The sequence below is a fragment of the Camelus dromedarius genome, chromosome 11 (genome assembly GCF_036321535.1).
Source record: "Camelus dromedarius isolate mCamDro1 chromosome 11, mCamDro1.pat, whole genome shotgun sequence".
Lineage (NCBI taxonomy): Eukaryota > Metazoa > Chordata > Mammalia > Artiodactyla > Camelidae > Camelus > Camelus dromedarius.
Window position 1 is genome coordinate 1,643,198 of NC_087446.1, and position 11,386 is coordinate 1,654,583.

The window sequence follows — 11,386 nt, forward strand, 5'->3', positions numbered from 1 at the left end:
CCTCCTCACTCACTCCTTCCAGCAGACGTGCCAGGCACCAGCCTCCCTTGGGAGGAGCCGCTGGGCGCGGGCCCACCTGCTGGAGCGCCAAGCCTACCTGCACGCGGGGCCCCGAGGTGGCTGTGGCAGGTGGCATGTGGAAGGATGCCAGCGGGGAAGGGCCCACAGAGGGGCCCGGCTGCAGAGGTGACTATGCGCGAGGTCCCAGGGCCTCTCAGCGACATCATTACACGGCTGCTCAGTGCCAGGAGAGCCCCAGCAGGGTCTGCTTTCCGGCTCGGCCGGGGCAGAAGCGGAGACAGCAGCAAACCTACAGGGGCCACCCATCTGCAGTTCTTGCTCCGCAGAGAGGGTCCCCGTGCCCTGAGGACCAGGCCACATGCTACGTGTGCTCAGGGACCCCGGGGCACCACCCTAGCCCAGCCCAGCCCACGTGGCACCAGGTGACCCGCGGGAGCCGCCCCTCGTTTGAAAGCACACTCGAGGTGTTTGTCCAGTGATGTCTCAGCCTCCTTGTGTGAACTACAGCGAAAGCCCGCTGGTCCTTCAGCCCGAGGAGCTGAAGCAGAAAGCAAGCAGCCGTCACTCCAACCTGGGCTGCAGCGTGAGGGGCCAGGTCCCGGCAAGCCCAAGCTGCCGTCTGTCACACGGGGATTTGCTCTGGGATCGCGGGTCAGAACCCTGCAAATCTGCGAACCTCAGCTCTGGGCTTATCCTCCTAAAGTCTTGGGCCTGGCGAGATGATTAGCACCTTGAGGTGCAGAAACAGGCCCCAATGGAAGGGACAGGACGTGTGTCCACGGTGTGTGCACATGTGCGCAAACAGAAGCAGACGCGGCCGGAGGAGGCCGGGCGGGGGCAGGAGCCGGCACAGCGAGGGGAGGCCTGAGCTCCGAACGGTCCGGCCCTTCCCTGCATGGCCTCTGTCCAGCCATGTCTAGCCTCTGTCCACAAAGGAAGTGGCCAGGCCGCACCCGGGCGTCCCGCCTTGCTGGTGAAGGACTCTCTGGTGAGGAAAGTCCTGAGGACCAGTGAAGTGCCAGCCGCACTACCTGGGGTCTCCCTCCCACCTGAGGTCGAAGTGACTGACTTTGGTGGGGGCAGACCACGGGCTTGGTTCAAGACACTCGGAATCTGAGGCTGAAAAGCAAAGTGCAGGCTGGGTCCGGGGGCTGCAGGTGTGCGTGTGTGCTCCACGGGCACGTGTTTGCAGGGGTGCCCTCAGACTCAGCTCGACATGCAGCCACGTAAACGTCCACACACCCTGTGCACGTGCCCACGCAGGGCCCTGGACCACGTGAGGACCCGGGGAAAGCTGTTGCCACCTGAAAAAGCAGGGAGAATGCCTGGCAGGAGCGTGGCACGAGAAACACCGAAGTTCAGACTCACAAGGAGGGCGCATGAGAGGGAGGTGGCTCCCGGAGGAGGGTGGCCACAGGCTTCCCGGGGGCCCGGGACGGACCCCTGCCGGGCCCGGGGCATTCTGGCACTTCGTGGGTCTGTAGGCTCCACTGGCATGGGCCCCCTGACACCGGGCACTGCTCCCACCCAAGGCCCAGGCCCAGGCCGGTGGGTGGGAGCAGGCTGGACCAGAAAGTGCCCGGTGGAGCTCCAACGGGGGTACAGGCAGCTGGCTCTGGTCCCCTCCCAAAAGGACTGAAATAAAGGCAGCTTCCAGACAGCCAAGTCCTGCCAGAGGCAGCAGAACCTTCCAGAGGGAAAGACATTTATGAATTTGTTCCAAAGGGCTTTAGAGAGGAACCTCCGAAGTTACACCCAGAGACTCAACTGCCTCCCAGGAAGGCGAGCATCACTGAGCAGGTGGGGAGCTGATGGAGGGCGGTGGGCTCCCCGTCACCGCGCTGGGTCAGGAAGGTCTGATCGCCTGCGCACGGCTTTATCACCACCGGCAACAGAGTTCCACGCGGGATGCGGAGCAATCACTACGCGGCAGAGAGGCTGCAAGCAACTCGCGGCCCCCGAGGCTGGCTCCAGACCCTGGAGACACAGCGCGCGCGGGGAGCCTCCCCTCCCAGCAGACAGCCTGTCCCAGGCTCCGCCTGGCTGGGGCGCAGGCTGCGGGGACGCGCCCACCTGCCTGGCCTGCGGGAAAGGCGTCGGGGCTGAACGTCCGCGCATCCCCGCGCTGGCCCTTCAGCTACAGACAGGGACACGGTTGCCACGCCGCCAGGACCTGAGTCTTGATTCAACAAACCAGGGAGCACCAGGCGGCAGGTGGGTTCTTACCCTGGCCCTGTGAGAGCCCAGCCACAAATACATCACAGAACAGCGAACGTTTCACGGAGAGTCCACAACTTTTCTTTTTCTTTCTTTTTAATCAGACAGTGTTAGAACCAGACTGATCCTCCAGACCCCACAAATATTTCATTTGTCAGAAGACCTCTCTCCGGTCCCGCCCCCAGCCCTTTGGCCACACCTAACACATTGGCCCCGCCCCAAACCTTGGGCCCCACCCCCAGCCCTTCAGCCCCGCCCCATAACAGATCACTGGCCCAGGGCTCCGTATCAATGCATGTTTGTTCAGAGAATCGGCAGTCAGTGCCTGGGGCTCAGAGTAGAAAACAGAGGTGGGAAAAGAGCCTTGAGAGCCGGTGTCCAGATGAATGAACGCACTGGAAAGGGGAGGAGGCTGTGTGCTCAGGGGAGGCTTCCTGGAGAAAGGGGCCTCTGACACTGGGGTCAGGTCGTTTTCTGGAGCCCAGTCCAGCTCGGGGTTCCCTTTGTGCATTCCGCAGCACTGAGGGCTGTTAGCACGCTCCCAAGAAGGGAGGTGCTGGGGTGCAGGCCCCGGGGCTGGACTCGGGCAGGCCAGGACAGAGGGATGGAGAGAGCCACCGGGCAGGAAAGACCTGGCTTTGTGAGGCCCCAGTGAGGTGAAAGGGGAGGAGGTGGACGACGGGAGGGCAGGACGGGTGCACAGCTCCGTTCTAGGGGAGCCACGCATGAGGACCTCCTGGCAGCCAGCCTGGAGACGGAGAAGCCACTGAGCACCATGCCTCACCCAGACGCCTGGAGCTGGTCCTCCACCGCTCCTGCCTCATTCAACACACTCGGAAAGGGAGCCAGGTCCCCAGGTGGGGCCCCACAGAGGCCAGTCCCTCCACAGCAGGGGGTGCAGCAGCACCCAGCACCACCCAGCACCACCCAGCACCACCAGGACAGAGGGGCAGGGCACTGAGATGAGTGGGGCCTCTCCCGGGGACATCTCACCTGGGAGCCACTGTCCCACCAGGCCTGGACCCGCCATCCCCGAGGACACCGAGGGCACGCAAAGTTGGAACGGGGACTCCTGAGGGCCACCGGGACCAGGGCAGGCCAGAGGAGTCCCGCCGGCCTCGTTGGAGACAAGACTGATTCCTCCCTCGACTCCTGCCAGCCCTTCGAATAAATAAGTGAACGTGAGAGGGCCTGCGGGAGCCCTCCACCGCGCCCGCCGGGGTGAAGGAGAGCCGGGGAGGCTTGCCCGGATCCGTTGCCAGCTGCGGGGCTGTTTCTGGAAAGCCCAGCCATCAAGACAGCTTGTGCTGCCTGCTGGGAGCCTCAGTGAGCGCAGCTCCAGGGCCCAGATCTGGAAACCGCGTGGAGGGGCCGGGGGAGGGAGCGGCAGGCTGGAGGCTTCCCAGACGCCGTGGGAGCCCTGGGGCAGCCCCGGCAGCCCCAAGCTGGGCTCGGGGGCTACCCATGGCCTGCGCAGCCACTTTCAGAAAGGGACACCGCCAGGCACTGTCAGTCCCGTGTGCCACCCAGGCCCCTGGGAGGGCGGCGAGCGACGGTCTTCCCAGCAACCTGACCCAGCAGAGGCTCAGGCCCCTCTCCGCGGGCCTCCCTCCAGCAAGGGTCCCGGCCCCTGGCCTCCTTGTCACCGGTCTCCTCCTGTCACTCGGCCGGCACCCACGGCTCTGGGTGACAGGTGGCATTCTGTCAAGGTCGTTAACTCCGGAGCACCACATTTTAATGCAAAAATGAGCCCTTCTAAATCAGCACAGCTGTGACGCTACATAAAGAAACGGGGATTTTAATGTTTTGCTTTTCTTCCCTTTTCTATTGCCACATTATCATAACATCCTCCCATAATTACACCCATAAAAGTCACCTGAAAATACTTCATGCCACAAAAGTTGATCTGCATATTTCACGCCGTGGCTGTCAAGTGGCAGGTCCAGAGCAGGGAACAGAGCGGGTGGGCTGAGCAGCTCACCTCGTTTTTTTTAAGTATTATTTTATTTACTTTTTAGGGGGGAGGTAATTACGTTTATTTACTTATTTATTTATTATTTAATGGAGGGACTGGGGATTGAACCCTGGACCTTGTTCATGCCAAGCACGCACTCTACCACTGAGCTGTACTCGCCCCCGGCAGCCCCCATCTTGGGTACACTGTCTTCTGGCCTTGCTGCGGGGACTGAGATGTCAGGGAGCATCCAAGAGGGTGTGGACCCTCCCTCGGTGTCTCAGGGGAAGGGGCACCAGTCAGCCTGGCTGCCTTCCAGGGGCAAGACTGCCTCCACCTCCCTGGTCCTGGAGTACGGAGCTCAGCGAATACGAACCCCATGCACAGGTAAAACCTCTCTCTATGGAGCTGAAAGAAATAAACAGCACCTCTCCTCCTGCTGGAAATTCATCAAATAAAGGAGGGAACAGGAGGAGGGAAAAAAAGGACACGAAATAAACTTCTGAGTGCTGCCACTCCATTAACTTTCCAGTAGTCTCCATTTTACCTCTTCACAAACTCCAGAAATAAAATTTCAACAGCAGAAAAGTGGCATATTCTAATCTCTCCTAAATATGCAATAAATTATATTTATAAAGGAAATGCAACATCAGAGAGCCCACGCTCCATTAGGATTCTAATGGATTAAAAACAATTCAGAAGCTGTTTGCAATTTCTTCTCACGGCTGCGGCCGAGGACGTGAAGTTAACTTAAAGCTACAATTCAACTCTGATGAGATTTACTTGCGAAGAAAAAAGTCAAAAACAGTCACACTGCCTCTCCCCACTCTGCTCCCTGGTGCTTGAAAATAAAGGCTTTCCTGCCACCGTTTACACGCCAGGAAGGTCTGTCCACCAAGCCTGTCCAGACAGGGGACGTGCAACCACGGGGAAGCACCGCCTTCTCCACCTTCAAATGAAAGCCTGCGCACAAGTGTCAAGTCAAGGCTTAGTGCGGTGGGGCAGGCACAGGCCCACCGTTCCCTCCGCGTCCCTCACTGTTACTACAGCCGATACGTCATCTGCCAGCGTGAGACACCGCGTCTTCGGGGTCATGGGGACGAGCCCAGCACACAGTGAAACCAGGCTTCGCCAGAGCTGTCCCACTCGAGCCGAGGACCAGGTCCAGGCAGCCCTCTCCGCTCCAGACACGCTAAGGGGAAGACGCTCTCAATCAGCGTTTTCTAAGCCACAAGGACAGATGTTTCCCCAGAGCAGAACGAAGGAGAATTTCAACTTCCTCCTCCAAGCTCTCCGCCCGCAAGCCCACCCTTTACCAGGCGTGCAGCCCTGCTGTTCAGGGAGAGCACACTGAGACGGAGTGTGCATCTTTAAGACAGCATCGAGGGGCCCCTCTCCCCTTCCTGCTTTTCTTCCCCAATAGGAGAAAATGACAAGGCTGTGTCACTATAGCAACTAAGCTAATTGATGGGCTGCAGGTCCTTCTCCAGCCAGAGGGTGGAGCCCAACTCCTTAAACAGGAATCTCAGCGGGCTGCAGAGAAGGGAGGGCTTTCCCTGGCCCAAGAACGTAGCACCCGCCAGCCGACAACCAGGCCAAGAAACAGTCCAGTCTTCTTTTCAGCAGCGCCAGGAAGTCAACACCTTGCGTGCTGCAGAGGAACGCCCCGATCTAATAAGCAGGATAATTGAATCTTCTATGATACGTATCAGTTTCCCTAATTAATATGATACAAATATATCTGCTCCATAACACAAAAACATTTGGGGCAATAAAAATCCCGACTGATAACAAAAACAATTTACAAACACGGATTCTAACTGTTCTTCTTTATCCCAGATATACTGGAAAAGAAAATGAACTCACAGGAACTGTTAATTTGCATTTTATTTGCTTTATCAATTCTAAAAAGAAAGGACTTTTTTTTCTCTAGGACTGATGTTCCAAGCTATAAATTATTATTATGTCTATTTTGTATTTTAGTGAAATGTTTCATTTCTCCAAGTGCACATGCCTGTTTGTGTTTTAGGGAAATGTCTAATTTCTCCAAGTGCATTTGGTGTAACGGGGTGTGTCCAAAAACATTATCTTATTGTCATTATTCCATCACATGGCGATGGACACAGCCGTCAAGATGTGGTTAACCCAAGCTTTCGTTATTAATGATTTCTGCTCTTCTGGATAAGACATTTTTTACGAAATGTCCTTGTCCTGCTGGAAGAGCTGTTTCCAGAAGGCCAGGGAGGCCTCCTAAAGGCAGCCTGAGTGGAGGACGGGGTCTGGGTTCCACCAAGCGTCTGAGCAGCTGCCGGAGGCTGCACTCTGACCCCCGAGAGAGGCAGGCAGCAGTCCCAGCCCCGCAAAGGTGTGAGTGTCAGGATAGACGGAGCGGTGTGCCTTCAGGTCCCGCGGTGCCGGGGGAGGGGGCGGGGCCGCGGAGGCTGCGCACATGGAGAAGGTGAGAAAGGGAGGCCTGGCTGGTGCGCCTGGGGCGTGAAGCGCTGAAGCCACGGGGCGGAGGTGCCATGTGCTTAACAACAATCAGCTGCTCTTTCCTGCACCTGGAGGGCTGCCTCCCCGCCAGCCTGTGGTTGCCGGGATCTCGCCTTGGCACCAAGGACATCGTCCCCAGAGCCGGCCAGAGACGGCAGCACAACGATCCCCTCCCCAGACACTGCTGAATGAGCCCCTCTCCCGTGATGCCGCCAGGAGGTGCACTCAAATGCCCCCTCCTCCGTGAGCCCCTGGGTTGTTGCGCCTTCAGCCCTTTCCCCACCACCAAGGAAGCTGGCTAGGGCTCTGCTCTGGCCCCGGGGGCGGCTGCCCCCAGAGGGCGCAGACCTGGCTCAAACCCCCAGGCCCCGCTCCAGGCAGCCAGCCCAGCCGGTGCCCTCGGAGGGGCGCCCAGGGTGCATGCCGGATCTAAGTGCCAGCCTGGGCAGCTGGGCTAGCCACCCGGCAGGGGATCTTCCCGCTCCCAGACCCCTCCCCGCGAGGTGCCACAGCGGCGCCAGCAGCTAGAGAGAAGTGCAGAAGGGGGCTGAGCGGAGCAGCACAATTCCTGCTCTGAGCACCGGGCTTCCCTCGCGATTCCCGCGGGCTGGGCTGTCCCAGGACTCGGGCGACCGCAAGCGGCCGGGATCTCCATGGCCCGCTGCGGTCCCATTTTGGAGACAGCGGCGGGCTGGGACTGGGAGCTCCGAGGCCAAGGGCCTGCGAGGTGGAACGAGGCTTGGCGCCGGCCTCTTTTTTTTTTTTTTTGGTAAAGAATCCATATTTTTCCATCGGTTCCGGCGCCCGTGGCAATTCTCCATGACAGGTGTTGTTCCTCAGCACCCGTCCTTCCCTCTCGCTGGGGTGGAAAGGGAACGAGACCCTGTGCCAGGCGGTCGGCGGAGAGCCGACCAGCTCGCGCCATCCCGGCCGGGAGCCTGTGCCCGGGACGCTGAGCACTCCCGACCCACCCCGACCAGCGGCGAACCTGTGTCTGGAGCACTGCCCACCCCCTCCCACCCCAGTCCCTAGGCTGTGCCCGGTGTCTGACCACCCCCATTCCTTCAGCCCCATCCCCACGCACCCCAGCAGACCTCGAGCCTGTTCCCGGTCCCCCAGCCTCCAGCCTGTGCCCGGGGCACCCGCCAGCCCGTGCCTCCCCAGCCCCGAGCCCGCGGCCCCGCGCCAGACCCACTGAGTCACCGGCTCAGGTCCCCGGACACTAGTCGCGAAATGCCCGCGGCAGCAGCGGGGCCTCTCCGGGCACCCCACCTCTCACTTCTCCCCTTTTTTAGGAAAGCGCCTGGCGAGCCTGCTTCCCGGGGCGGCAGCAGCTCCAGCCGGGTGTCCTAGCTCGAGCCCCGCTGCTGCCCCGGGCGCCCCGCTCCGGACTCGGCTGCCGCGCCCCCACATCCCCCGCGGGAGTGTCGCCAGCGGAAGGCTCTGGGCAGGGCGCTCCGCCGACACCCCGGGCAGCGCTGCCCGCCCGCCCCGGACCCGCCGCCGCCTCCGGAGCGCGCGGCTCCGCCAGGAAGCCGCCGGCCCGGCTCAGACCGCGGGCCTGGGCCGGGAGCGGCGGCGGCGGCATGCCGGGCAGCCGCGGGCACCGCCGCGCAGGGACGCGCCGCGCCACCAGGGGCCTGGCGCCCGGGCCCTGCCCCAGAGTCGGGGGAGGGAGGCTCGGCAGCGGCGCCGGCCTCTGAAGTGCAAGAGAGCTGGGAGCCTGGGGGGACCCTCGCCCTCCCGGCCAAGCGAAGGACCGGCGGGGACCCGGGGAAAGGCGCGCCCGGAGCTCGTAACTCCTCACAGACTCGGGGCGGCCCGCAGGGCGCCCCGCCGGGGCCGCGGCCCGGGATCGGGGGCCGGGGCCGGGCCGGAGGGGCCGTGCGGGGGCCCGGGCCGCGCGGTACTCACTGCAGTAGGCGATGAGCAGGCTGGCCAGGATCATGAACGCCCAAAAAGTTGAGGACATGCTGGGCAGGGTGGTCGCATCTTGCCGGCTGCTTGTCCTGGGCGATGGCGCCATTGAAGCCGCGGCGCCCGCGCGGGGGGCAGCAGCGCGTCTCAGCAGCCGGCCCTGCCCGCGCCCCCGCGCCGGCCTCCACGTGCGGGCCCCGCGCGCGCCATCCTCCGCCGCCGCCGCCGCCGCCGCCGCCGCGCCCGGGCTCCGGCCCACTGCGCCCCGCGCCGGCCCGCCCCGCGCGCCGCGCCCGCGCCCGCGCCCGCCGAGCCCGGGGACGCCGGCCCTGCCGCTCTGGGCGTCGCTGCGCGCCCGGGCTCGGCGCGCCGACCAGCGATGCGAGGGGCGCTCCCGACGCGCGTGCCCGGCGCCGCGGGGGCCTCGCGCGGGCCCCGGGACTGGCGGGGGAGGCCCGCGGCGGAGGGGACGAAGCGCCAGAGCCGCGCCTCTGGATGGCGACAGAGACGGCCCGGCGCGCCCGCAGCCTGGGCTCCTCGGGGGAGGACGGGCCCGGCCAGCGTGAAGTTTGCGGACTTGGGCCATGTGGCCCGCGGCCCTGGACGCCCGCATCCTTCCCCGCCCCTGCCTGCAACGCTGGGGTGCCGGGTGTTGCCTGGGGCGGGGGTACCGGGATTTATTCCCAGCACTTTGGTCCGTTTCCTCTGATGGGCCTTGTGATCCCTGTTCTGTTCTGTGTATTGGTGTCCCCAGCCCCCAGCAGAGCACAGCCTTGGCCCCACGCAAAGTCCGCTGAGTTCTCGCACCTAGGAAGGCTGCCCGTTTCCCTAGGCGGGGAAGGGACACATGTTCCGGGAGCTCTCTCCTTGTCCCCGCTGTAGCCCCTCCACCTCAGCCCACTGCCCTGGACTTGGTGAATGGCCTCTGTGCCCCACGTTCACAAGGCCTCAGTCTCATATCTCCAGACTACCCCCTACCCCTGCCAGGAGCTGGTCTCCTATGAAAACGCTGAGGTTGAAAAAGCTGACTCCTTGGAGGTCAGTTTCCCCACCCCCTCCTCCTGCGCAGGCCTCGTCGGCAAGACAAGCTCCCATGTCCAGGTGCTCACCTGAGGGCTCTGCTACCAGGGCCTGCCGTGCCGGCCACACTGTCCACCAGGCGCTGCCTCCTGCCAGCTGGCGGACATGCCATAGAAACTCACCCTTCCCAACCCAGAGTCTCTTCTGGATTCTGCATGAGGAAGGGGAGCTGAAGGACCCATGAGGTCCTGTTGGAGCTGGGGACCCTTTCTCAGGAGCCACTAGGGGGCTTGAGCGCTGGACTGAACAGCTGGGAGAAGCGAAGATGGAAGACGGTCCCCAGCATCACTCCTCCACCCGAGTCCTGGCTTGGGAGGCCCCCAAGGAACCCCAGAGCTTACCATGAAGGCATGAGGGAACAGCTGTCCCCAGACCATGCACGCAGGCACCCCTCCACATACACACACACACACACACACACACCCTGTGGGGAAAATCCAGCAGGGAGGAGGAGGCCCAGGCCAGGCGGTCTGTCCAGGTCCCAGGGGTTGGCTCGGTGGGAGCCTTTTCCAGGGGCTCCGGCATGGCTGGGGCTGTAATGTGACTGTGTCCAGGCTCATTTTTTTGGGTATATATATATATTTCTATTGAAGTATAGTTAGTTTACAATGTTGTGTCAGTTTCTGGTGTACAGCAGGAAGCACCCTAAATGTCCATCGACAGATGAGTGGATAAAGAAGTTGTGGTATATTTATACAATGGAATACTACTCAGCCATAAACAATAACAAAAATGACATTTTTTCCATAAATTTTCTACTCCTGTTTCATGAAAATACTCTGACTTTGCTGCTCAGTATCTTCTCAACCGCAGCTCCTTGTCTCCCTTTGCCAGCAGGGAGGTGCAGCCAGACTTGTGCTCCTGAGAACCCCAGGGGACACAGGGGGCAGGACCCCTTGTCTTATGTGCCCTGCTGGCCTCTGCCCCCTGGCCAGGGAGGGGCCACCACGGATGCCTGAATCTCCACCTGACAATCCATTCCTTTGACTGAAGCCTTTCATCCTGTTAAAAGGATGTACCTTATAAAAGTGTTTCATCTTCCATTTCGTCCTGTTCATTCTGAACTCCTGCTCTGGACAGTCCTGTATTCAATGCCCGTTTACTGAGCACCTGCTAGATGCCAGGTGCTGGAGGAGGGGTGGTAAACCAGACAGGTGCTTTCTGTCCCCTGGAAATTTCCGGTGGGGTAGGAAACCAGCCGTCACAGAGCAGTGTGGCCAGTGCTGTGAGGGAGGGATAGAAGAGTCTGTTGGGGCAGAGGAGAGATTTGGCCCCGAGTCAGGTTGTGGGACGCAGTCAGGGTGTCCAGGGAAGCTCCCAGTAGAGTGGTTTCCAAACATTTTTGGAGGCATCCTTAAGACAAATGTGCGTGCACACACACACACACACACACACTTGAAATGAAAGTTTCGCAGAACAATACACCATCGGTACTCTCTGGTATGTCCTAGTCTGGCCAGTTCATTTCTTAAAGTGCTGGCTGTCCACCTGATAATTTTGGTTACTGTCATTTTCTTTGTTTGACAAACACTGTTCCACAGAGAGATGTGCTCTCTGATGAATTTGGGAGGATACCTTGGGGCTGTCATGCCAAAGGACTCAGGGGATGGTGATGGCGACCGTGGGATGGTTGGGGAGGTTGCTCCAAGCAGATGGAGGAGGCACACTGAGTGAGTTAAACCACCTCCTTCATCCCAAAACTCA

At 61.1% G+C, this 11,386-nt stretch overlaps 1 protein-coding gene across 1 annotated transcript in view; it reads right to left on the minus strand.

The window, feature by feature from the left end:
• Nucleotides 1-8,766, minus strand: part of TAFA5 (TAFA chemokine like family member 5) — a 167,766-nt gene extending 159,000 nt beyond the window's left edge. Inside the window, exon 1 of the mRNA XM_064491352.1 lies at nucleotides 8,600-8,766. Coding sequence (XP_064347422.1) covers nucleotides 8,600-8,711 — 112 coding nt within the window. The 5' untranslated portion in view covers nucleotides 8,712-8,766. The remainder of the gene's footprint in view (nucleotides 1-8,599) is intronic.
• Nucleotides 8,767-11,386: the final 2,620 nt, after the last annotated feature.